The sequence below is a fragment of the Nelumbo nucifera genome, chromosome 2 (genome assembly GCF_055504915.1).
Source record: "Nelumbo nucifera cultivar China Antique chromosome 2, China Antique-T2T, whole genome shotgun sequence".
Lineage (NCBI taxonomy): Eukaryota > Viridiplantae > Streptophyta > Magnoliopsida > Proteales > Nelumbonaceae > Nelumbo > Nelumbo nucifera.
Window position 1 is genome coordinate 21,025,108 of NC_142650.1, and position 27,439 is coordinate 21,052,546.

Consider the following 27,439-nt stretch of genomic DNA (forward strand, 5'->3'; position numbering starts at 1 on the left):
GGCACTAGATTATTTTATGGAGTCATTAGCAGTTTTTATTTATAAGTATATTTCATTAATATAAAACCACCACACTGCTTACCAAAACAAGCAGGTTAATAGGGTTTTTCAGGGTTACAGCTTACAGATTACAACACGACCCTGAACAATCCCATTCTAAGTTTTCCTTTAATATCCCTGCTCTTGCCAATGAATCTTCCATCATTAGCACTTCTAGCTTGAGCTATGATAGCATGACCATCCCAAAAATAGCAGTTACCTCCCTGGCCTTTATTCAATTTTCTTCCACATCTATCTCAAAGGAAGAACCTTGCTCTGAAATCATGTATGATAAGATAAAACACAAAATAAACAAGAATTCAGTTTTCTTATTTTTTTTCCTCACAAATTAGACATTACAAAGAATGTCTGAATCTATAATCCACCTGTAACATCAAAGAACATTTTGCCTTTGGGCTTCCAGATTATGTGAAAAGGCCAAACCAACTCAAAAGCAATAAAATAAGCTAAGGTTACAATGTTACAAAGGGACTCCAAGTGTGGAATTCAAAATTTTCCTTTCTTGAGCCGTACAAGATAATAATCCTCCTCTTCATCAACTATTCTCTTCTTTACTTTGGAGTCACTGTTCTTGGATACCTGCTGTTGCTTTTGTGAACTTTCAGGTTTATCCGAATTCAGTGACTTAACGGGAGTCCCCATCCTTAGTTGCTGTTGCCTCTTCTGCTTTTTCTCATATGCTTTCTTCGCTCTTTCGGGTGATAACAAGCCATGCTCCATCATCCTGCACATGGAAGTATGTAATCCTTTCTGTAATTAGATCCTTTTTGGTAAAATGTACTTAACTTATTTGTAGCATAAATAGTTCTTAAGATGCATGCCAGACATGCGAATTTTGAGACACACGAACATGCATACATTTGAGACTTGAGAGAGAGAGAGAGAGAGAGAGAGGCTTTTTAAGTCAAGTCAACAGAATCCAAAGTTTGATCAATGAGTTTGTGGATAAGAATACAGATAAAGTTAACTGGGATTTCAGAAACCAACTTTCTTTCTATATACAACTCAGATTTGAGGCTATCAATGACGAGAAATTTTAGGATTTCAACTAAAAAGCAAAAGCAAGTTTCTAATAAAATCTCAGTTCAATCTGCCTCCAACATTTGGAAAATATTATCAGCTGCCCCTTGCTCAAACAAAATCCTCAACGAGAAAATATAGTCTAAAATGAGTTTTTTTTTATTGTAATATAAAAAATGCTTACAAAGCGGTAAGCCATCCGACCCGACCCCATATAGTTGGGATAAGGCATGGATGATGATGATACAAGATGTTAGCCATAGCTTCCAAAATTAATGGGCCTATCCCATCTCCCCCTCCCCCCCAACTTTCTTTCACATTAAAAGTCCCCTTTCTTAAGGGTTCAACCCCCCCCCCCCCCCAAAAAAAAAAGCTGTTATCTACCCACTCTGTCTCCCAAGAGCATCTGCAGAACTGTTATCTGATCTTTGAGCCCACCCTATAAGTGAGTGCCAGCTCTCTCTAATTTCTTTATTTCTTGGACCCCGTTCCTTTAGGCTGTGTTTGGTTTGATAGAGAAGGTACGGAAAGATAGGGAGACTTTTCTTTCAAATCAAAGACAGCCTTGATGCCATGATCCCTACCTTACAAAGAGGCAAGCTTTTTATTCAAGACTTGAATAAAACAGATTCTGATTGTGCATAAGGATCTAAATATCTGCTGCAAAGACAACTTTTTTAGTCATATTCATGCAAATCATACCAATTGTAGTTCTTCCTATACCTTCTCAAACAAAGTGAAATTTTTTAGGAATACTTTGTAAAGAGTCTACTAATTATAGCATTGGTGTATGAAAAGCGTATACAAATGATTTCTCTCTTAAGACCCAAATAAAATTTGATGCTTGGTCCATCTTAAGGTGCTTGGCAAATGGCATTGCCCAACATAATCCAGAACTTTGTAAGGAGTTCCAAATCTTGAAAAGGAATTTTTGAAGTAGATGATGAGAACAACCAAGTAACTATTTATGATGCAAAAAGAAATTAGAATGATCGCCCCCCCTCCAAGCAGTCGCAGATTTTGTCTGAAGTTAATTCAAACTATGCAAAGATCCCTTCTAAACATATTCAGTGAGTAGGACACCCAATCTTCTTCAAGAAAAGCTGTATAAAATGATCAGATAAGAAGTAAAGAGGCAGATTTTGCATCTCCAAACATACTGAGTGAGTAGGGCACCAAATCCTCTTCAACAAAAAGTAATATAATTATTGACCAAGAATGCACCTTTGACATCCACTTTCAGTTGTACTTGGTCATACAACCAAAATATGTTATCTGATTTACCAAAATAAGCCACAGGTTTTTAAGGATTTTGTGCATTGTTGGATCCATGTTTCTGTCCTTCCATCTCTCAATTCTCAAAAGATCTCTCTACCTAGATCTCCACCTTAGCAAAAGAGATAGATTTAGGAGAATCAAACAAAAGGAAGAAAGATTGCATCATAAATTATTTATCAAAAAAATATTGCATCATAAATTTCTCCCAGATTTTTTTTTTTTTTTGATTGACACTAAAGCCTTGGCCAAATTATAAAAGCATGCTGTGTTTCTCCCAGAATCTATGTTGCCAATACCTACCAGAGTGAATGCATAATCCTTGTTCCTTCCAAATACTGCCTCCATATGAGATGTTAAACTCATAAAATCCCTTTCTTTTATGTTCCTTCATTTCTATCAATGACATTACTTAAGGTTGTTTAAGGCAATTAGGTTATTTAAATTGTGGCTTTATTAGGTGCTTGTATATTGAGCCAATACCTCAGTAGTCTAAATCAGTGTTTTCAACCTGTCGTTGACCTGTCAGACCAATGCTCCTAACATTATCCCAGTTCAGGTCAACCTCTAACCTGCTATATTACAAAAACTGTTGACTCAGTCAACAACCCATCAACCAGATGGTTGAACCATTGACCCATCTGGCCCATCAATGGGTTACTGGCTTTCTCTATTATTTTAAATTTTTTAAGTTTTATAAGGATGACATCACAGGTTGACCCGGAGGGAAAAGCTGTCCAACTTCTTGGCTGGTTTTAAAACTACTCTAAATTTTAATCATTTTGATACATGAATATATATTTGAAAAATAAATGGAAAATTTTGGTTTTAGCAAGGGCAAAAACCAAGATACTTGAAGGCAATGAGGTATTTAAAGCATAAGCAATCATTTTGTCCATATGAAAGCATATGCATAATGAAAGCATATGCATAAACAAGCATAATCCAACAAATAATTTCCAAAGATATGAAGCCATGAAAAGATTTTGGGTTGGAGATAAGACTGAACCATGTAAAAGATATCATATTTTAATAGCATACAGAAAATTGGTGTGTTCTCTTTTTTTCTTTTTTTTCACTATGGACAATGATAATATACATTATTTGGGATGTTTGCTCTTTTTTTTATCAGTAAAAAAGAAATTTCATTAGTGAAAAGAAATTACAGGGGTTACAGTTTATGAGTAGCCTTGGCTACCCCACTACAGTGTATCCACTATTAAATTGATTTCTCACTCTTACAGTTGAGCCCAGAAACAGTGATCCCTGTTCACCTCTTGTTTGGCTAGCTGGTCTGCAAATCCATTTACTGCTCTATGGGTCCACTTAATTGAAAGCTGCATATCCTTGGATAGACTTTTAATCTTCTTGATGTCATTTCTGAATATCCAGGGTGTGCTGTCATGTTGTTTTAGCCAACTGATGATAACTTTGGAATCCCCTTCCACAACCAACCTTTCCACCCCCATCTCCTTTGCTTTTTGTATCCCATATACCATTACCTTCAGTTCAGCTGTAATGAAATTTCCAATTCCAATGGGACCTGAATACAGCCCCAACACATTTCCTCTTTCATTTCTTATAAGCCCTTCAATTCCAAATCTTCCTGGGTTTCCAAAACTGCTGCCATCAAAGTTCAATTTGATAAAGCCTGGTTCAGGGGGCACCCACTTCTTCAGGATCTTCTTTTTTGCCAAGGAAGAGAAAGCAACTATCCTCCAATTCCTAATCATATCATCCACTGTAAAATCTGAAAATAAATTCAGTGTTTTCACCCATGAGATCACCTTCATCATAATACTTTCTATCAGTTCTGCCTTGCATCTTTCCGTATCTTCAAATATTCTCCAATTTCTTTCCTCCCATAGTACCCATAGCACTGCTGCCCTTGTGCATCTCCACATCATTCTCCCTCTCCGCTTTGGCCATCTAAAAGTAGATGGCTCAAACAATCTTTCCAAACTCATCGGGGTGTCCCACCTGCATCCAAATAGGTAGAAAAACCAATCCCAAATGCTACTAGCAAGAGGACAGGAAAAAAGAATGTGAAAGGCATTCTCACCATTTGACTTACATAAATAGCACCAATTTGGTGAAAGGCACCAACCAGGTTGTTTCCTCTGCATCAGATCACTAGTATTAATTGCACTATGATAAACTTCCCAACAAAAGGCACCCACTTTGTGAGGGATAGATCGACACCAAACTTCCTGTATAGGGAAGGGTTCCCCAAGTTGGGTAGAAGACAAAAACTTGAAAAAAGAGGCACAACTGAAAACACCTGAAGGATGGGGAGACCAAAGTCTAGTGTTTTGTTTAGAAGTGGCGAACCACACCCCATCAAGCACCTTAAGTAGAGAAGACAAAGAATCCAGTTCTGAGTCCCCTGACATTTCTGTGAAGTCCCAGGTTACAGGTCAGACCAGACAAGGGTGGGGAGGGGGCAAGAAAGTCAGCAATCGGTCTACCTTTGAGGGAGGAAAGAGCAAAAATTGAGGGGAAAAGGGTTTTTAAAGAAGATTCCCCCACCCAAATATCTTCCCAGAATTTGATTTTGTTATTGAGTTAAGATCAAATCTGATATGACTGAGAAGCGAAGGGAGAAGTTTGTGAATTGCCTTCCATGGTGAATAGCTCGATGCCCTGCTAGAAACTCCAGCATCCCAACCATTCTCTAAGAGCCCATGTATATTGGTTACCACTTTGTGCCAAAGCCTGCTTGTCTCACCTGGGAATCTCCATAACCACTTGCCCAAGAGAGCCTCATTCCTCTCCTTAAGTCTTCCAATGCCCAACCCTCCCAAATCCTTCCTTCTAGTCACTACTTCCCATCTAACTAGATGATCTCTCTTCTTCTCATCAAGTTCCCACAGAAAATCCCTCATTGTCTTCTCAAATTTCTATCCAATAGCTTGAGGTATACTAAACACCGAGAGATAGTAAACTGGGAGATTTGCTAAGGTGGTTCTAATAAGAGTGATCCTTCACCCCAGTGAGTGCCAACTTCTTTTCAAACCTCTCTAGTACTTGTTCCCAGAAACCTAAGTTTTTTGGGTTTGCACCTAGAGGGAGTCATAGATATTTCAAAGGCCACTCGCTCCACAAACAACCTAATTCCTCTGCCCAAATATTGACCTCTTCTTGGTTTAGGTTAATCCCGGCTATCACACTTTTGTTGAGATTCACTTTTAAATTTGTCACTTTTCAAAAAAGGTTAACCACCAACCTAAGGTTCCTTGCTGCCATCTCATCTCTATTTTCAAAAAAAATGATGATGTCATCTGCAAATTGAAGATGAGTTACCACCACACTCTCCCTTCCTACTCTCCAACCCTTTAAAATACCTGTCGCATCCGCCTTCGAAATCAGTCTGCTAAGCACTTCTGCTAAGATTGTGAAAAGGAAGGGGGAAAGAGGATCTCCTTGTCTAATTCCTCTCTTAGCATTAAAGAAGTCCTTTACTACTCCATTGACTAGTATTGAGAAATGACAGGACTGTAGACAGCCTTTAATCCACCTACACCATCTTGCTCCAAATCCACAATTCCTAAGAGCCTCCAACAAGAACTCCCAATCCACAAAGTCATAGGCTTTCTCTAAATCTAATTTGCATACAATGCCTTTCTTTCTAGACTTCCTAAAATTCTCCACACATTCACTAGCTATTAGGATTTGATCGGAGATTTGCCTTTCTTGGATGAAAGCCCCTTGAAACTGAGAGATAATTGCTAGGAGGCCTTTTCAGCCTTAGGGAGAGGACCTTGGCAAGGATCTTATATTGGCTTGTTATCAAACTGATTGGCCTGAAATCCTTGGGGTGGCTAGCTCCAGATTTCTTTGGGATCAATGCTATGAAGGTAGCATTAACACCCCAGCTTACAACCCCTCTATGATAAATATCCTTAAAGACTTTTGTTAGTGTAGGGGCATTTCTATCTTTATACTTATGATGAGGTTGCTGATCTGTAATATTATATTAGAACTAGTGTCTCTCACTTAAATAAGGGCACATGTGTCTTTTCCATTATATTAGTAATATAAAACATGTCTGGCCGAATGGGAGAAGTAATTTTTCCCTAATTCGAACCAGACTTTTCTTCTCTCTTTTTCTCCTCCTTTCTCTCTCTCTTTCTTTCTTCTTTCTTCTTCTCTCTTCTTGGCTGTTATTAGACTAACAAAACTCAAAGGCAGGCCGAATTATAATATGGTATCAGAGCTCAACTAAGCAACTCGGATCTGCCCAGATTTCTGTTTTCTACGCACTCAATCTAGGGTTTTCTCTTGATTTCTCTGCCATCGATTGGAGATAAGGGAAAGGGCTGAAAAGGAGTGGTCGCCCTCTTCCCTTGGAGGTTTCTATGCCTCCAGTTGTGCTGTCCGTGGTCGGTTGCTGTGGTCTCTAAGAAGCCCTCCCCTAATCGATGAAGAGAAGAGGGCTGATTCGTGTGGTGCAGTGGGTGTCTTGTGTGGACTGATTTTCTTCTTGTGTGGTTTGTTTTTCGGGTGATGAGGTAAGAGTTTTCTATGCATATTTTTTTGTTATGAATCAAATAGGAAGAATGTTTCAGATCGTATGATGGGATTTCAAACTGTATGTGCTAGGGTTTATGTTGTTTTTTTGTGTGATTCGAAGGGGGAGTGGTTCTCATATAGTGGTGAGATTTCAGGTAGTCATAGGGTAGGGTTTGTGGTGTAAGGAGTGCAACCTTCAGCAATAACAAGTGCTGAAACCAGTGTGATTAGTGTGATCAAGTAGTGTGCAGTGTGCCGAATTCAGTAGTAACAGAATTCAGCAATGGGAGATAACAGTGATAGCAAATCTAATGTGATGATACTTGTTGACTACCTGAATGTTCAAATGACCTCTATTAAACTGAATGGAGAGAATTATGTACCTTGGGCTAAATTTGTAGAAGTTTTTCTGAAGGCAAAGAAGAAGGTGAAACACATAAGGGAGGAGAAACCCTCAACTGATTCTCATGAGTATGAAGACTCGGAACAAGAGGATGCATAGATTATCACGTGGTTATGGAACAGTATGGAACCCAAGATTAATGTAAATTTCATGTTTCTTGACACTACCAAAGATGTGTGGGACCATGCTAAGAAGTTGTATTCTGGTCAAGACATACAACCAGAGTATATCAGCTGTATCAGGAATACTTTAATCTGCAACAGGGCAATCAGAGTCTTGAGGAGTATTATGCTAGTATGAGAAACATTCGTAATGAGTTGAATGTTTATCACCCCCTCACTTCTGATGTCAAAATTCAGCAACAACAGAGAGAATAACTTGATGTGACTCGATTTTTGGTGGGGCTGAAATCTGAGTATGAACCAGTGCAGGCTTAGATATTAGGAGGGTCAGCTCTCCCTTCCTTAGAAGAGGTGTTTGCTCGACTTCGGAGGACTTCCATTGGATCTACTGAGAACTCTAATGTCTCAGATAGATCAGCCTTTGTAGTGTCAAGGGGCCGTGGTGTTAGAGGTGGAGCTCGAGGAGCTCAATCTGGCCGTGGTGGTAGCTGTGGTCCGGTATATGGCCAGAGTGGTGGTGGTGGACCTACATATAACCGTGGTGGTGGTCGTACTGGAGGTAGAGATTCAGGGGGAGCCCGTGGCAGAGGACGTGGCTTGGGTCCGAGGAGATGTACTCATTGTGGTATGGATGGACATACCATTAATTATTGCTATGACTTGCATGGTGCACCCTCAACCTGGGCCAATCATGCCATGACTAGTGACACCAGTTTCAGACAAGAAAATCGTTCAACTGATCAGATGCCTCCGACATCCACAGATGTTACCGGGAAGGAGATGGTGAGTGTTCCCCGTGATGAGTATGAGAGGTTTGTCCAATCCACATCTCAGCAGAACACGGCTACTTTCGCACATTCAGGTATGGCTTGTTTGGCATCCACACCCAATCACTGGATTATTGACTCTGGAGCCTCCGATCACATGACTGGGACTCCAGGTGTGTTTTCTTCCCTCTCTCATTGTTCAACATCACAATTTGTTACTCTTGCTAATGGTTCTACATCCTCGATTTGTGGTGTTGGCAATGTTCACTTGACCCCCTTATCTTTATCCTCAGTTTTGTATGTCCCTAAATTTCCGTTTAACCTTATGTTTGTTAGTAAGCTGACCAAGTCACTTAATTGCTCTATTACTTTTTACCCTTCTATGTGTGTTTTTCAGGATCTCAAGACGGGGATGAAGATTGGTGGAGGGCATGAAGCTGGTGGATTGTATTATCTTGACGGTGGTGGAAGAACATCAATAGCTCTCCAGTCATCTCTCTCTCCTCTCTAGTGGCACTGTCGATTTGATCATCCTTCATTGAAAGTTTTGAAATCTTTGGTTCCTTCGTTGAGTCAACTTTCTGTTTTAGATTGTGAGTCGTGTCAGTTGGGGAAACATCATCGTGTTCCCTTTAGTTCTAGGGTTGATAAACGTGTGTCGAGTCCTTTTTCTTTGGTTCATTCAGATGTTTGAGGTCCTTATAAAGTGATGTCATACAATGGATATAGATATTTTGTCATTTTTGTTGATGATTTTTCAAGGATGACGTGGCTCTATTTAATGAAAGAAAGAAATGAATTGTTTACCATCTTCCAGAAATTTTATGCTGAGATTCGCAATCAATTTGGTGTTCACATTAAAATTTTTCGTTCTGATAATGGCCGTGAATATTTATCTTCATCATTTCAAGAATACTTGGACCAACATGGCATTATACATCAAACCTCATGTACCTACACCCCACAACAAAATGGGGTGGCTGAGAAAAAGAATCGTCATCTTTTGGAAACAGCACGATCCATCATGCATCACATGAATGTTCCCAAACCCTTTTGGAGTGATGCGGTGCTTACTTCTTGCTTCTTGATTAATCGGATGCCCATGTCTATCATTGATGGTCATTCCCCATTCACTACCTTGTTTCCCACCTTGTCTCTGTTTCCTCTTTCTCCTCGGGTTTTTGGGTGTGTCTGCTTCGTCCATAATCTGGGCCCCGGGAAGGACAAGTTGGATGCACGATCCACTAAGTGCATCTTCCTTGGCTATTCTCGGACCCAGAAAGGGTATAAGTGTTACCATCCTAGTTCTCGACGTTCCTTTGTGTGTACTGATGTTACCTTCTTTGAGTCTACTCCATTTTTCTTGGGGTCCGGTGATGCTTCTTCCTCCTCATCACCTCCCCCTCTTCCACTTCCAGTTGCTGATTCTGTTCCCCTTGTTCCAGCCGTGACCAAGTCCTTGCCTCCAGTGCCACCACCTGTTGAACGCCCACCTATCCGTCAAGTGTATACACATCGCCCACATGTACCGTCTGCTACTCCTCCGGCTCCATCACCGTCAACAGATCTGGCAGTTGTCTCCACACCAGCCCTAGACCCAGTATCTGATCTTGATCTTCCCATTGCCTTGCGGAAAGGTAAACGCACTTGTACCCTTCATCATATTTCTAATTATGTTTCACTCACTCACCTTTCTGCTTCCCATTGCCAGTTTATCTCTTTGTTATCCTCAGTTGTTGTCCCTAAGGATGTCCATGAAGCCCTTGCCTCTCCAGGGTGGTGTCGTGCAATGGAAGAAGAACTCTCAGCTCTACTTCATAATCATACTTGGGACCTCACCGCTCTTCCTCCTGGGAAGCAGGCTGTCAGTTGTAAGTGGGTTTATACTGTTAAGTATTTGCTTGATGGTAGTGTTGAGCGCCTAAAAGCTCGATTGGTTGCAAAAGGGTACTCCCAAACCTATGGTATTGATTACACAAAGACTTTCTCCCCAGTTGCTAAGATAGGTTCGGTTCGTGTTGTGATCTCTCTTGCAGCTATGTATGATTGGCCCCTCTATCAGCTTGATATCAAGAATGCTTTTTTGCATGGTGATTTGCTCGAGGAGGTCTACATGGAGCAACCATCAGGGTTTGTTGCTCAGGGGGAGGATGGTAAGGTATGCAGACTAAAGAAGGCTATATATGGGCTTAAACAGTCTCCTCGAGCATGGTTTGGTAGGTTCAGTGAGGTGGTAAAGAAGTTTGGTATGAAACAGTGTCAAGTTGATCATTTCGTCTCCAGTCATGACTCTCAGGCAGGAAAAATCCTATTGGTGGTGTATGCAGATGATATTGTTATTACAGGGAATGATAAAATGGGCATTGACAGGTTGAAGACTTTTCTACAGGAACATTTTCAAACAAAGGATCTTGGTAAATTGAAATATTTCTTGGGGATAGAAGTAGCAAGATCTAAGCATGGTATTAATTTGTGTCAGACGAAATATGTGCTTGATTTGCTGGAGGAAACAAGTTTGTTAGGTGCTAAACCAACTGAAACACCTATGGAAACAAATACTAGGTTGAGCAGTGATATGGGTGAAGTGTTTGAAGACCCTGGCAGATACCGGCGACTTGAAGGTAAACTGAACTACCTAACCATTACTCGGCCAGATATTTCATTTGCGGTTAGTGTGATAAGTCAGTTCATGCAGAAACCTCCAGTTCCTCATTGGAATGCAGTTCTAAGAATTGGGAGGTATTTAAAAGGGGTCCCTGGTCGTGGTTTGATATACAAAAGTGGTGGAAAACTTGAAATAGAAGGGTATACTGATGCTGACTGGGCCGGTTCTATGTCTGATAGGAGGTCTACCACAGGCTATTGCACTTTTCTTGGGGGTAATCTGGTGACATGAAAAAGTAAGAAGCAGACGGTCATGGCGAGAAACAGTGCAGAGGCAAAATATAGAGCTATGGCACATACTGCTTGTGAATTAGTGTGGCTAAGGAACCTTCTACAGGAGATAGGATACAATATTAACACTCCAATGAAACTCTATTGTGACAATCAGGCAAAAGTTCATATTTCTTCTAATCCGGTGTTTCATGAAAGAACCAAGCACATAGAGGTTGACTGTCACTTTGTGAGAGAGAAGGTGCTGAATGGAGTGATAGACACTGCATATGTTAACACAGGGAACCAGTGGGCAGACTTATTTACAAAGGGTTGAGTCGGGGAAGAGTGGACTACATATGTAACAAGCTGGGATTATATGATATATACTCACCAGCTTGAGGGGGAGTGTTAGTGTAGGGGTATTTCTGTCTGTCTTTATACTTATGTTGAGGTTGTTGATCTGTAATATTATATTAGAACTAGTGTCCCTCACTTAAATAAGGGCACATGTGTCTTTCCCATTATATTAGTAATATAAAACATGTCTGGCCGAATGGGAGAAGTAATTTTTCCCTAATTCGAACCAGACTTTTCTTCTCTCTTTTTCTCCTCCTTTCTCTCTCTCTTTCTTTCTTCTTTCTTCTTCTCTCTTCTTGGTTGTTATCAGACTAACAAAACTCAAAGGCAAGCCGAATTATAATAACTTCCAATACATCCTCTTTTAGCCACTCCCAACAATCTTGATAAAAAGCCATCGTGAATCCATCAGGCCCAGGCGCCTTAGATCGATCCATTGAGAAAATTGCTTCTTTCACTTCACTCTCCTCAAAGTCTTTCTCTAGATTTCTGCTCATCACCTCTTCTAGAACTGGCCATTCCAATCCTTCCAACTCCCATCTTCCTAACGTAGGCCTTATAAAAATTGATTTAAAGTGATCCACCAAGGCCTTAGCAATCTCATCCTGATTTGTTAAAGTTCCATTTTCCAGTTCTAGCATAGAGATCTGAAAAGTGTAGTTTCAGTTCCATTTTCCATTTTCCAATTCTCCCATTTGCTATCATGTGGAAGAATTTGGTGTTCCCATCCCCTTCTTTAATCCATCGCACCCGTGATTTCTGCTTCCAAGATATTTCCTCTCTCAAAAGTGTAGTTTCTAATTCTCCTTTCAAATTTAGTCTTTCCTCCTTCTCCCCTATCTCTAACGCCCCTCCCTCCTTTCTATTTATTTCTTCAATTCTACTTATCAACTTTGCCTTTCTTTCTTCTAACCTCCCAAATTTATTCAAATTCCACTCCTTTATTTTTTCTTTTAAATTCTTGAGTTTCCTGTGGAATCTAATCCCTTCCCAACCAGCTTGGGGGTTGTCTTCCTCCCACCACTCCTTGATTTTTTGCATAAACTCTAGGATTGTAAGCCACATGTTCTCGAATCTAAATGGCTTCGGCCCCTCTCCCCCCACTCCTTGTTGAATGCAAATCGGCCAATGATCCGAAGTGATTCTAGGTAATATTCTGCTCACCATATTATTCCAAAGTTCCTCCCAATCCATAGAAACAAGGAATCTGTCCAATTTTGAGCATAAAGGATTTTCTTGACAATTAGTCCACGTGAATCTTTGTTGACCACTTTCAATCTCCTTTGGCTCAAAGGTTTCTATAAATCTATTGAATCTCCTCATGCTAGTGGATACCCTCTGTCTCGGCTTGTTAGATTCATCAAGATGTCTAATCATGTTAAAATCACCCCCCGAACACCACGGTCCCTGCCGCAGTCCTCTCACATCAGCCAGCTCTTCCCATAAGCTCATTTCTTTCCCTGTACGAATTAGGTCCGTAGATGTTTGTGAGTACCCATGTGCAACTATCATCTACCTTCCTCAATTTTGCCAACACTGAGAATCTTCCTATTAATTCCTCTACGCACTCTATTGTCTCCCCATTCCATAGGGTGACTATCCCTCCCAATGCCCCACAAGATGGGGCCATAGCCCATCCAATCCCTTTGTCTCTCTAGATACTTCTCACCCACTTTCTATCTATAATCATAGCCTTTGATTCTTGTAACATTACAACGTTTGGCTTTTCTCTCTTCAATAATTCCTTTACAAGCATTCTTTTTGTTGCTCTCCCCAATCTTCTGACATTCCAACTCACAATCTTCATTTCACCTTGGTTCTGGTTCCCTTTTACCCTTCCTACTCTCTTCACCTTCCGTTTCTCCTTCCCCCACTTTCGTTCTCCTTTACGAGCCTTCTTTTTGTTGCTCTCCCTAATCCTCTAACATTCCAACTCACTATCTTCATTTCACCTTGGTCCTAGTTCCCTTTTACCCTTCCCACTCTCTTCACCTTCCATTTCTCCTTCCCCTACTTTTGTTCTCCTTAGCTCTCTTGCCCCATCCACTCCTTAGTTTTTCCACCTCCCTCGATTTCCTCTTCCCTGTTTTACCCCAATTGGCCTTCAACTTCATTTGGGTCTTGGCTGGAGCTAACTTAGAAATTTTCAACCCCATTCTTTCTGCCCATTTCATTAACAGGATCTCCTCATCTGATTGGCCTTCTCCTGGGCTTTTCGCCTCTGCTTCTGCTTCCTTCTCCCCACCTTCACTTCCCCCTTTCTCCAATGCTGAATTCTCTATACTTTCCACTATTACCCTTTCCTCACCTTTCCCCCTAGAGCCTAGAATCCCCAAGTCTCCATCCTTGGCTCTTTCAGTATAATGGGTTTCTCTTAGGTCATGGTTTGCAGCTGAAGAATCTGTAGAGGCACCACTAGCACCATTAGTAACCAAAAGCAAATTCACATCGTTACCTGACAAGCCTTGTACCTCTAGGTGGCTAAGAGGGATGGGTTCGATGGGTGATTTCTGACCATCTGAATCAATTGGATTTGACCTGGTCCTGGTGCTTTATTCTTGCTTGGTACTATTATGTTTGTATCCTGGTTCGAATCTTTCGTTATTGCTAAATTCCCCCGAGTCTGTTGTTGAATCTGGTAAGGTTCTTCTCCCTTGAATGCAGATCGTCCATTTTACCCAACCAAACTTGAGTTGGAGTAGGTTCGAGGCTCAATTGAACTGGAGAATAAGAACAGTCTAGTCAGAGGTTGAAGAAAGCTTCTAGGTTGAGGTTTTCAACACCCTGATTAGTAGCTCTGTTTTGGTCTTGATCGCTCTCACAGCAAAAGTTTTCATCCGAGCTAGAGGGGTCGAACTCTTCTTCTGAAATACTCTCTTCAGAATCACTTTTGTAGAACTAACTGCTCCTGGCTTTTCCTTGAGAATCTTGGGTTGGGGCGTTCATTCTCTTGTCTCTATCGCATCCTCCATATCAAGCTGCCTCCATTCTGCTTTCTGGATGAGTTCAAATGGGCTGAAAAAGATAGACCAGGTCTATTGTCTATCGTCTCTTTGGTCGACTTGCTCAAGTGACTACTAAAACTTGCCTATGCCAGCTCGCCCATCTCCCTACTAACCAAGTGTTCAGTTCTTCTTCCGGTTCACTCCAACGGGTCAATTACATTTGAAAATTTTTGTCTTTTCTTATTAAAGTTACAACCTGCTTTTTTTGCCCCATAACTTGAATTACTTTCTTTTTCTGGACACTGGTCTGCCCACGAACCTGATGCTTTGTCTTCTGCCTTGTCATTCCTCTCTAGCTGTCTACTTATATGGACGGTTGCCTCCTTCCTCTCTTTTACTTCCACATGTCACCTACCCAACCACATCATCTTCGTCTTCAACCTTCGAGATTCCCCTCCATAGCGTCACTTCCAATTCCAATGCAACCCAGACTCTGCTCCACAAACCTTCAGCAAGCAGATCGAAAGAACAAGGGATGTCTTTGGGCTTGGTCCCTACTATTCTTAGCTCAACTGCCTTCAGGTTCAGCTTTTTGTAGGAGATCAACACCCCACCAAAGGCATTACTATCTTTTCCAAAAGAGATTTACGCCAGAGGTTAAACGGTAATCCTATCAGTTTCAGCCGGAAGCTTCCGTCATTGAAACTCTTCGAATTACAGGAAGGACACCACTTTTCGATCGTTATAGTGCCCTCCCAAGTTTCAATGATATTAAATTCTACCTCCTCAAAGCCCGCATCCAGCACCGCCTTATTCTCTGCAAACGGCATGAGAATGGTCATTTGCTTCAATCCTAGTTTGCTTGACACTTCTTCCAGTACATACTTCCAGTCTTTTACCCTGTTTTTTGCACTGAGCACTACTTTTTTCTTCCAATATTCACTTTTCCCTTCTACCAGTATCTTGGGTACTGTAGTTGAGAGAGCCACTGATACAATATTTGCTTCATCTAACTCTTCCTCTGTCCCCAGCTTTTCTAGTGTCTTCTCTCCTTCATCTCCTCCTTCGATACCACCTTATTTTCCTTCAATCTTTCTTCAGTTCGTTTCTGAATCTCCTGTTGTTTCTTCTACTCTATCGTCCAGATCTTGGTTACCATTTGATACAGTTCATTGGCTATCCCAATCCACCCTTCTAGGTTTTTACCTTCTGGTATAATAACTATCTGTTTTCTCCCTTTCTCAAAACTCTCTTCCAATGTTACAAACCATCCTTTTGGGTTTCTTCTTCTATTTGCCATGTAAGTTTTGTTTATAGTCTTAGGGTGCACTTCCATTCTGCTAGCCAACTTACATTAGCTGCTCCATCAAGAAAGCATTGAAACCAAGCGATCGCTGCCCCTACAAGATAAACTGTTCCTTTTCTACCTTCCCTGATCTTCACTGCTATTTCTTTTTGGTGGAATACCCCTTCCATCAGAAGTTCTTTCGACTCCACCTTGATAAATCTTCTCCATCTACCGACCTCTGCGAAATCCCCTGACTCTTCGTGTACCGACCTCTGCGAAATCCCCCGACTCTTCTCCATTGAGTTGTTGGGGATGTTTGCTCAATTATTCAAGAAACCTTCAAATGCAACCTAAACAAGAAGGAAACCATCTCAAAAACTTGGAATAAACAATGATGCAATGTTGCACATTGTAAAGCACCAACACATGCATCATCTTGCCTTCATAAGCAAGTTTAAATGCCACAGGGAAAACACTTCTATTTTGTGTTTTCTTTCCCCTTCTATGGTAGTGGGGGAACACAAGTACTATAGTTTTTTTTTTTTTTTTTTTTTTTTTGTAATGTGGTAATTCTGTTAGTATTAGCCGCAAGGTTTTTTTTTCTTTTTTTCATTCTTTTTATTGTAAGTTGTCACCCCAAGTATAAATAACAACTAAGGCGCTGCCAGCTATAGTTTTTTGGTGTCTTTTCTCAATTCTCCTCTCTTCCCTCTTCTTCCTTCCTTCTTCTTTCTTCTTTTTCTCCTTTATTTCTTGGACTACATGGTACCAAAGAGGTGATTTTGGGATCAGAAACTTTCAGATCAAGTTTTCTCAACTTGAACTTGCCTTTTTTGACTGGAAAGAGAGACAAAACCCAATCAGAATGGTCTAGACACCTTTTTTCTCTCTTTTTTCTTCACCGTTGCACCAAGAAGAGCTACTGTGGTACTTGAGGGGACAGTCGAATGCAGTGAACAGCAATCTTTGTGGTGTGCACCTTCCCTTTTTGGACTGTGGATCATGGGATCCTTTTTCTACTCCAGATATGGACCATTTCATTCAAGCTGTAGATGTGCAATAGGCTGTGAATGTCACAGTTTGGAATTTGTGGGACTATGTCTCTTTTTTATGAAGATTAAGGGCCAGGTGCCTATTCAACTAAGGTTTTCAGACCTCTAGTATCTCTGCTTCTGAGCATGCTGTTTTGGAGTATTATTTGATGAAGTCTAACTAAAACATTGTCTTTCTCTCAGTGAGTGTGTTGTCTTAACCTTCGGTTCGATCATATTGGCCTGTTACAGCTTAGTAACTGTAGTCTGAGGTGTGGAACCCTATTTTCTCTTGAGAAACTAGCAGTAAGGTTGATTGCATGATGGCTACTGAAGACTCAGCATCTTCTGGTATTACTTCATCTCAAGGAAATCTTAATGGAGGGATGGACAGCATGAATTTTTCTATGACTATAACTCCTTTTGATGGCTGAACTATTTGGAAAGGTCCAAGGGCACTAAATTGTATGTCACAGATACAGGAAAGGCTGGTTACATGAATGAGAAGATTAAAAAACCAAAATCTGGAACAGCCAAACATGATAGGCAAGATTAAGAGAACAGTATGGTGATGTCTTGGCTACTGGGTTCTATGTTACCTCATGTAAGGAAAAGTTTCATGTGGGCTGATACCGCTTGCAAGATCTGGGAACAAGCTAATTCAACCTACTCGGAACAGAGACACAGTGCTAAGATCTAAGATCTACCAACTTCAAGTAGAGTCATCTACCTGTAAGCAAGGGGACTGTAGTTTATTTACATACTATTCAGCCCTTACTCTGTCTGGAAGCATGATGAGAATGCCAAGGCTTACAAAAAACTTGTATCTCAGCAGTGAGTGGTCTACTTTCTTGTTAGGGCTGAATCCCACTTATGAGCCACTCTGGGAGCAGATTCTAGGAAGTAGTGAACTTCCCTCAATTCAGGAGGTTTATGCTTTGGTTCAATCTGAGGAAAGCAAAAGGAATCCAATGAATGTGTAGAGAGACTGAGCCGAATGGGCTCTAGTACTTGTTTATGTTTTAAGTAGCATCGTGTTTACATTTTGTGTGTTAATGGGCCTTTTCATTATGGGTCTGTTAACTTGTATTGTGTTTCTTTTAAGTTATTTAAGTGCTGACCGCCCACTTAAGGGCAAAGATGTAATTAGACATAGTTAAGTGAGTTTAACAGAAGATTAAAAGAGAGAGGAGGAAACTATCGAACTCTCTTCTCCTTTCTCTTCTTCTCCATCTTCTTCTTCCTTCTGCTGTAATCACCTCTTTTTCTTTTTCTTTTATTGCTATAATCAGGTTTAATTAGCAGATTTGAAGGACAGTTTTACATCTGAATGCTTCTAAGGGAGACAACCAATTTGTGTTAGTAGCTAGGGGGGCAACTCTGGAGTGAAGATAAATGACTCCAAGAAAGGTGACGACAAGGACAAACTTACTGCATTATTTCATCCATTTTTCATAAAAGTTTTTCCTTCTAAAACACAGAGATGTGTACATGCAAACCCTCGCATGCATACATACCATCCATACATCCCCCCCCCTTTCTACAGATTGCTTTTATGGGTAGCAGCTCCGCCTCATGTTAAGGAACCTAAAGAAGCATGATCATGGTTGGCAAAGTGGTAGCATAAACAGTAACAGAAGCACCCAATGTGGCAGAATAAACAGTAGCACCCAATGAATCAATCTATTTTGATAATTCAATGCAAACAATTGATACGTGCATACACATGGACATACAAATACAAGTTACATGAGTTTATCCTTTCCTATATCACTTCTGCATAAAACTTAAAGTCCACTCAAAGAAGTTTAGAATATAAAAGTTCATTGGAAATCAATATTCCATCTAATATAAACTTGGAAAATGCCCATTGATATGGAGAGATGATTGATCCAAAGAATTTTAATCTTGACGCAAGCATTTTAGCATAATAAAACCTAGGAAACCTTGGAATACCTTGTTAAACTCATGTGTACACCCTTTCCCAATCCCAAGACTTAGATCATTAACAAGTAAGAACTTGTGGTGGTTGACAGTGTAAGAGCAGATTCCATGACAGTAGCCTATCCAACTATTGCATGAATTGTCACATGCCCATTTCAATTGAAGTTTCAACCATGTATTATAGAAGTGATGCAAACAAAAGTCCTTTTATGTATAGCAAGCCATTGATTTTACATCCAACAGACTGTTAAGGACTATTTACTATCATTTCTCAAGGACTTTTATCAACTGCTAACTCTCATGTAGTTACAAGGTTTCCAGCATATCACACAAATAACTCTTTGCATCTTAGTAAGTTTGGGGCACCATAAAAGGATTGTCAGTGGACAATGTAAATGGGCTAATTGACATATAGCAAAAAAAAAATACAAGGTTGTAATCAAATCCAGCCACCCAACTTAAATAATAATAATAACAACAACAACAACAATAATAGTTGGCCTACCAACAACTCCAAATAAATTAAACAATAAATCCAGATAGTGCAATTTAAAACAAAAAGACCACCTCCTTCAAAGTGAAAAAAGACAATGGTACAAACATTACAAGTAACCTCCCTGCTTGCCTCTCATTCTCTGTTCACCAATTATAAGGGTGGTCATAGTCAGGTTGTAATTGTATAACAATCTCAAAGTGCAATGAAAATGAATGAAATGGCAATATGGGAAAAATCATAGCAAAAATATTTACATGAATAATTAAAACAATAAAACCTAAGGGCCATAGAGAAGGCAGAACTGGGAACCTGGTATGACATCCCAAGCTAACCACCTAAAGATTTAGGAGTTTGACAAGTTTTTTGTTTGAACTTTCAAGTGCTGCTCTGGTAATTAGACGTCTTACTCAACTAGTAAAAGTCACTTTCTGCTTCCCTTCTTTCATTCAACTGATACCAGACTTCAACAGAGAAATAACATGCAACACCATTTCTATATCACTTATGATACAGATTACAGAGGATTAACCTATGCTGCCCCAAAATAATCAATTGTAGCCCATGCAACCTCCATCAGATCCTGAGAAAGGCACAAGTCAATTCTTAAAACAGTGGGGCCACGTCAAGGTGGTTAAGGTATATTCTCAAAGAGAGCAATACCAGTCTTAAGGGAGTTAACTTTGGCTGTTGGGGGGCCAACAGCCTATGCTGTTGAGAGTGTTTTTTGGCCGGACATGTTCACCAATTCACGCCCATGTCTATGTCTATCATAGTTTTCAAGGCGCCAAGGCGAGGCTAGTCGCCTAGGCGATGGATTTTTTTTAAGTAAAACCATATATCCTAGGGTAGTTCCCTAGGTTCCATAACCATCTTTCCTTAATAATTATTCATAATTTTCATAAGAGAAGTATAAATTTAATGTTTAAGTCTAGAAAGTCAACATTTTATGAGAAGAAAAAGAACAAAGGAAAGAAAATTCAAAAAATATAGGGGCAGAACCCCTACGTTTGTTATAGGAAAGAAGAAAAGAAAAGGTGGAAGAAGAAGAAGAAGAAGAAGAAGATGTGGAAGAAGAAAATGTGTTGATTAGACAAAATTTTAAGTTCTTCCCTTGCTTATTGGTTAAGGTTTTGAAATTTTTGAGATTCAATCAAGGGTCAAAATTTTGATACGATACGCCTTGTATTGGGTGTATTGTATTGTATCTTTGGGGTCTTGATACACCTGTTTATAGGTTTTTTCGGGGATCCATTTTTTTAAATTATATATATATATTTAAAAATGAAATTGAAAACCAAAGAAATAAAAAAAAAAATAGGGGGAGTATCGTTACAAGTACTAATACACCTCTACCCATATATATATATATATTTAAAAATGAAATTGAAAACCAAAGATATAAAAAAAATAGGGGGAGTATTGTTACAAGTACTAATACACCTCTACCCATCTACCGATACACAAGGGTGTATCGATACTTTGAACCATGAGTTCAATACAGCAGTTAGCAATGTTTTCATTGATTAAACCCTAACAAATAAGAAAATAATAAAAAGAAATTAGTATATAAACACATAAAATGAATATTCTAGTTTAATAATGTCTATTTTATAATTATAATGTCAAAAAATTAAAAATATAAAAGTATTTTATAACCCAGTGCACAAAACTGCTAGGCGACTGGGCAAGGCGAGCCTCCAAGGGCGCCTTGTCGCTTAGGTGTCGCCTTGACAACTATGATGTCTATGGTTAAAAAGAAATAGGGGGCAATTACTATTTTACCCCACTCTATGGTAATGTGGCATTCCCAAAAATGTTCTCAATAGCATAGGTTGTTGGCCCCCAACAGCCAAAGTTTTCCTGTCCTAAGGTATCCCTTTTAGTTCAGCAAAGTGGGTGTTATGGGCCCGCGCGTAGGATCTCGTCACGGGTCGGTCCACCAAAAGAGACTCCTGTCTTCCCTTGCCCTTGCCCTTGCCCTTGCATACAGACCCTATTGTGGCAATCGCGTGGGTGATTTGTCCAAGAGATCACCCGAACTCTCCTAATGGGTGATTTGTCCAAGAGACCACCCGAACTCTCCTCACTCTCTTTCTTGACTGCAAAACTGAATGCTTTACTTCAACTCGTAGCTCCTTAAATAGGAGATTATAGAAGGGAATTCCTTGTTGGATTCGGCTAGGCTAGGGTAATCCAACTCAAACTAAAACTCCTAATTTCCTACTCAAACTAAAACTCATAACTCTTACTTAATAAGATAAGGATAAGATAAGATAAGATAAGATAAGGGATAAGGGATAAGGTAAGATAAGCTAGTGGCGAGTTGGTGAGCCGAGTGTGGACCCACCCCGATGAGCTGTCATGTGGGCCCCGCCCTACTGCTACTGTCGGGCGATGCGCGCGTCTCGCGGTGCTGCTGCCGTGCGGTGCGTGCTGCTGCCGTGAGGTGCGTGCTGCTGCCGTGCGGTGCGTGCTGCTGCCTAGTGTTGCTATCGTGCGGTGCGTGCTGCGTGCTGCGTGCTGCCAGGCGGTGTGTGCTGCGCGCTGCTGGGCGGTGCGTGCTGCGCGCTGTCGGGCGGTGCGTGCCATGTGCTGCCAGGCGGTGTGTGTTGCGCGCTGTCGGGCGGTGCGTGCTGCTGCCTATGACTGCGCCGCAGTGTGCTGCCGGTTGGTGTGACCATAACATTACACCTCTCCTAGACAACGAGCTTGTCCTCAAGCTCGAATTCCGGATACGGGGCTTGGACTCTGCCAATGGATCAAACGGCTGCACACTATCTCTCAATCCACCAACAGCATGAACACAGGGACTGCCCCGTAGCTCAGTGCATAAAGCTGGATTATTTGATGCGGACCCCAGCCACCTTCTTTAGTTTCCAGCTCCCAGGCGTAACCATGGCTTACAGTGACTACACGATCTGCTGCACTCAGGCCAGCCGCAAGGACATTGAAGTGTTCCCCACCTCCTCGGTCATATGGTTTGAAGTAGTTTTGTTGAAGATCCACATAACGAAAATCGCATATTGGACCACGGCCCCGGTGTGCTTTGTTGTGGATCACAGGAACGCACCGGGTATACTTACAGAAGGGAACCTCAAGAGCAGCCTTACCGAAGAGAACCATGCGTTTTAAAATACCCTCTCGGCCTCCCCCATATATATTTCCCTCAATATTGCGAAACATAAGGTTGTCCATGAACACAAAATCCATGCCATCAATATAAGCTTGGAAGAAAGTTACCTCCATATCCTGCCCGTCCACCTTATATCTCTTGCGCACTCCTGTTTCTTGGGCTTCTGCATAGTTACCATGCCGTGGTGCCACCACAACCATAACTCTATGTCCACACCAAGCCAAAGCCTTCGATAAAGCCCCAGCAACATCGCCAAGCCCACCTGTCTTCGACCAAGGAGCGCATTCTACAGGTACCAATATAATGTTCGTGACATTGTCCCCGGCCAAAGGAGACTTTACAGTTTCATCCTCCGCGCGCTGATCCTTGGGAATAACTGCGGCTGTAGGGGCAGCGATCTGTTGTTCGCTGGATGCCTCTGCCCAGTCCGGACAGCGACTGTTTGTGTTGGCGATTCCCACAGAACTCCTTTCCTTGTTGGAGAGGAATGCTTCCAGCAGGCGTCGCATCTCCCGGACATCTTCCTTGACTTCATGAACCTCCGTGCTGGTTTCTGCTAGCCTATGTTCCAGTTCGTTGACCTTGAATGATAGCTGCTCCATATCGCCCCTGACGTTTGCCTCTGATACCAAAATGTTATGGGCCCGCGCGTAGAATCTCGTCACGGGTCGGTCCACCGGAAGAGACTCATGTCTTCCCTTGCCCTTGCCCTTGCGTACAGACCCTATTGTGGCAATCGCGTGGGTGATTTGTCCAAGAAATCACCCGAACTCTCCTAATGGGTAATTTGTCCAAGAGACCACCCGAACTCTCCTCACTCTCTTTCTTGACTACAAAACTGAATGCTTTACTTCAACTCGTAGCTCCTTAAATAGGAGATTACAGAAGGGAATTCCTTGTTGGATTCGGCTAGGCTAGGGTAATCCAACTCAAACTAAAACTCCTAATTTCCTACTCAAACTAAAACTCATAACTCTTACTTAATAAGATAAGGATAAGATAAGATAAGGGATAAGGGATAAGGGATAAGGTAAGATAAGCTGGCGGCGAGTTGGTGAGCAGAGTGTGGACCCACCCTGATGAGCTGTCATGTGGGCCCCGCCCTACTGCTGCTGCCGGGCGGTGCACGCGTCTCGCGGTGCTGCTGCCGTGCGGTGCGTGCTGCTGCCGTGAGGTGCGTGCTGCTGCCTAGTGCTGCTGCCGTGCGGTGCGTGCTGCGAGGCGGTGCGTGCTGCGCGCTGTCGGGCGGTGCGTGCTGCGCGCTGCCGGGCGGTGCATGCCGTGTGCTGCCAGGCGGTGCGTGCTGCGCGCTGTCGGGCGGTGCGTGCTGCTGTGCGGCCTGCTATGCGTGCTGCTGCCTATGACTGCGCCGCAGTGCGCTGCCGGTTGGTGTGACCATAACAGTGGGCCCCATGTTACCTTTGGCTTTTAATTTTAAATAGCTCCTCTTGGGTGTCAACTTAGAACATCCACAAGAAAGAGTATAACTCAAAGGACATAGGAGACACCAACAAGGGGGTATATAAAGCTTTGCTCAACTTTGATGGTAGTAGTATGGGAAATCCGGGACCATCTAGAATTGGAGGTGTGTTTAGGAATGAAGGTGAAGGTCACATCATTGCTTTCGGGCTCTATTAGAGTAGGAAAATCTTTTCAGAGCAGAATTGCTAGCAGTATCACAGGGAGAGCATCAAGCAAATGAAATGCAAATGGAAAAGTAAATCATTAAGGGAGATTCCAAGGTGATAATTAATTGGCTACTTAAGAACCATGCAATGCCATGGAGATACAGAAGTGAAATCAGGAAATTTAAGTGGCTGACAAGGAATTGCAGTTGTAAGTCCATTGGATGAAAAGATCTTTAAGTGAAATGGCAGGTAGATTATCTAAACAGGAAGTGGATCAGGAACAATTTTTTCAAGCACAATTGTAAGAAATTTATAAGAATATATGGGAGAGATGATTTTTTCCATGCTCTCTGACCTTTGATTGTATAATTTGTATATATTTCTTCCATCTAATGAAGTAAAGTTTTATTGATGAAAAAAAAATCTTATTATAGGAGTTATTTCATCAGTTTAGGATTCTTATTATGAGAGTTTTTTTTTAAGAAAAAATATTGGTTTATTCTTATTTAAGAGTTATTTTTAGTTTAGGAGTTTGGAAACAGCCTCTCTGTACGTGCAGAGATAAGGCTGCGTACATTTGTCCTCCCCCAGAACCCACATTGGCGGGAGCATCGTGCACTGGGCTGCCCTTCCAGTTTAGGAGTCTTTCTAGTATTGGTTTCTTAGTTGTTTTCCAACTCTAAGTATTGTAAGGTCCATTTAAAACAGCTATAACAGATTATAAGGCAGTTTTTTTTCTGGAAGGAATAAAAACAGTTTCTGTTAGATTCTTCAGACCCTAGTGGCTTCAATACATCTAGACCTCAGCCCCTTCTTCCCTAGGCATAACAAGTAGTTCAGGGACTGCTTGGTGGACTGTACAGCAGGGCTACTCAACGGCCCTGATTGTTACACCTTAAAACAGTAGCTACATCTTGGTAGTTGCATTAACTTAGAACATCATATTCAAATCACATCATCCACAAAATGGAAACAGTGACAAGCCACAAATCTAGCATAAAACCACTTTTCTTAAAGGCAACAATTTAACAAGATTCATAATTTCACAGATAAACAATTGCAAGATGGATGACTTGATAAGATCCCAGTATTATAAAGGCTCTAAAATGGATATAAAATCTATCAGATGAAATATTTTAACCATAATTTCCACCGAACTTATAGATTAAAAAAAAATTTGCCCCTTCTTGTTTGTTTTGATATAAATGGCGAAGAAAACAAACTTCTCGTTGTGAAAGGAATGAAATATAGTTCAGACATTTCAGCAGGAAAAACATTCCGGCCAGACGTTGAAACATAATTATCCAAAAGGAAAATAGAAGTACTGTAATAGATATCATAATGATACTCACCAAAATTCTGCCATTTCACTTGATGGTATCTGTTTTGACAACGATTCATAGAATATCCTCAGTGGTTCTCTCTGCAAAAAAAAAAAAAACAGCGGCAAAAATAAATAAAAAAACTAAAAAAAAAAAAAAAAAACTAGAAAGATCGATACTTAATCATGGAAAGCAATCTCTCAGTACAGCACAAAAGGTATGGATCTAGTACCTCTTCAGGAGGATCATATTTCTGACCGGGCAAATTGTAAACCTTCTTCTCTGATTTCACTTTAACAGTCGTTGTTTTGGTGACAGTTTTGGACGAATTTGATGTTGTTGATGTTGTCTTGACCTTCACCTCCATTGCAAAAATAAAGTGATTATCAGAAAGAACCCAATCAACTTAACAAAATTTAAGAGGAAAATCGAAAATGGAAAGCTCAAATACCCTGAACACCTATAAATCGGAGACGCATAAATAAAATTAAGTAAAAAAAAACAATGTAAAACAATAAGCCAAGAACCACTAGATCCTCATAAGGATAAATCGGACAATTAACAAATAAATAAGCAAAAATAAACAAACATTGAAACCAAAGTTGACACCTGTTAGATACAAAGCGCGATAAATGGAAACCGAAAAAATCTCAAAGGGGTACCTCTGATTTTGAAACTGTGGAGACAGGTTTCTGCTTTGAATCCACAATCTGTTTGCTTGAACTGCCCACCTTCTTGTTTAGTACAATCCTAGGAATCTCAACAGAGTCATCTTGATTCGGCTTAACCTCTGATTTTGAAACTGTGGAGACAGGTTTCTGCTTTGAATCCACAATCTGTTTGCTTGAACTGCCCACCTTCTTGTTAGTAAGTACAATCCTAGGAATCTTAGCAGAGTCACCTTGATTCGGCTTAACCTCTGATTTTGAAACTGTGGAGACAGGCTTCTGCTTTGAATCCACAATCTGTTTGCTTGAACTGCCCACCTTGTTAGTAAGTACAATCCTAGGAATCCCAGCAGAGTCATCTTGATTCGGCTTAACCTCTGATTTTGAAACTGTGGAGATAGGCTTCTGCTTTGAATCCACAATCTGTTTGCTTGAACTGCCCACCTTCTTGTTTAGTACAATCCTAGGAATCTCAACAGAGTCATCTTGATTCGGCTTAACCTTCACAAAACTACCTTTGATATTTGTAGCCATGTCAACTCCTATCGGTCGAATGAATCTCTTATCTTCTCATCATTCGACTCCTTAAATCTTGTCATTAGGATCATCAACTCTCTCTCTCTCTCTCTCTCTCTCTCTCTCTCTCTCTGTAATCTGAGCTATTTATTTGTGAAAATTCAGATGAAAAGAAGAGGAAAACCTTCAATTTAACTTATTTAACTGCTTTTGGGGCGTAACGTATAACGGACCAAACGGCGTTTGCTGTGTTGCTCAGCTCGATAGCTCCTCTGCCCGCTTTTGCAAAGACCACTTTTGCCCTACTAGCCTTACTGATTCTATTTTGGAGACGGAGGAGGGCTACGGGGATAAAATGGTCATGTTGTCAATCGTGAATCGTACGAGAGACGATAATGATGCGTGTCTAACTCGTAGAAAAAGAGTCGAAAACCTTAATCGCATCTAATGGTCAAAGCGGGTTATCCTGATCCAATGGTTGTAATCATCCCATAGTTGTACTATTGTTTACAATCTTCCAGTACTCAGACAAGCATCTTGGGAAATCGAACGGTTGTCTAAGTTGTAGGATGTCTTCATTAAGCTACAACCGTTCGGTTTAGGATTCGCCAGATCGCCGTAGGTGGATATGTATGGCTTGAATATATGTTTATAGAGTTCGCATCTAAGGGTGTCAATGAACGAGTTTTGGATTGGACCCCGTCCAGTCCAAAATCAATTTTAACGGATTGGACGGATCAGTAACATATATTGGATTGGATCAATCTGGTTCAAAATATTTATTAGATTGGATTGGACCTGGTCCTTATCTAACAAATTTATCTTTGGATTGGGTTGGATTAAGTCAATATCTTATCCAAATTGATATAAGATAAGAATGTATGTGTCAATGGATTGGGTTTGGGTTGAAATCAATTTAAATCAAAATAAATTTTAACAGGTGGTCCAAACATTGAATTGGACCAGTCTAAATTGGTCCAAAATATTCATTGGATTGGATTGGACCTGGTCCATTTATAATGGACTCACATTGGACTGGATTGGATTGGACCAAATCAAATCCAATTGACACCCC

At 40.9% G+C, this 27,439-nt stretch overlaps 1 protein-coding gene across 2 annotated transcripts; it reads right to left on the reverse strand.

Moving 5' to 3' along the window:
• Positions 1-348: 348 nt before the first annotated feature.
• On the reverse strand, positions 349-26,540 carry LOC104595423 (uncharacterized). Of its 2 annotated transcripts, none has more exons than XM_088898067.1 (4): positions 25,843-26,540; positions 25,413-25,541; positions 25,211-25,281; positions 349-784 (listed from the first exon to the last, which is right to left on the reverse strand). In XM_088898067.1, the coding sequence occupies exons 1-4, from the start codon at positions 26,380-26,382 to the stop codon at positions 547-549; spliced, it is 978 nt and encodes a 325-aa protein (XP_088754193.1). In that variant the 5' UTR covers positions 26,383-26,540; the 3' UTR covers positions 349-546. The 2 variants fall into 2 exon arrangements, with proteins under 2 accessions (XP_088754193.1, XP_088754194.1); XM_088898068.1 differs by having other exon boundaries at positions 25,413-25,535; positions 25,843-26,531.
• Between the last annotated feature and the right edge of the window lie 899 nt (positions 26,541-27,439).

Coding starts and splice junctions, on each gene's coding strand:
- LOC104595423 (XM_088898067.1), bottom strand. CDS start 26,382: ATGGCTACAAATATCAAAGGTAGTTTTGTGAAGGTTAAGCCGAATCAA. Junction 25,542..25,842: donor CCACAGTTTCAAAATCAGAG/GTACCCCTTTGA, acceptor TTTGCAATGGAG/GTGAAGGTCAAGACAACATC. Junction 785..25,210: donor AGTGAAATGGCAGAATTTTG/GTGAGTATCATT, acceptor TTCCATGTGCAG/GATGATGGAGCATGGCTTGT.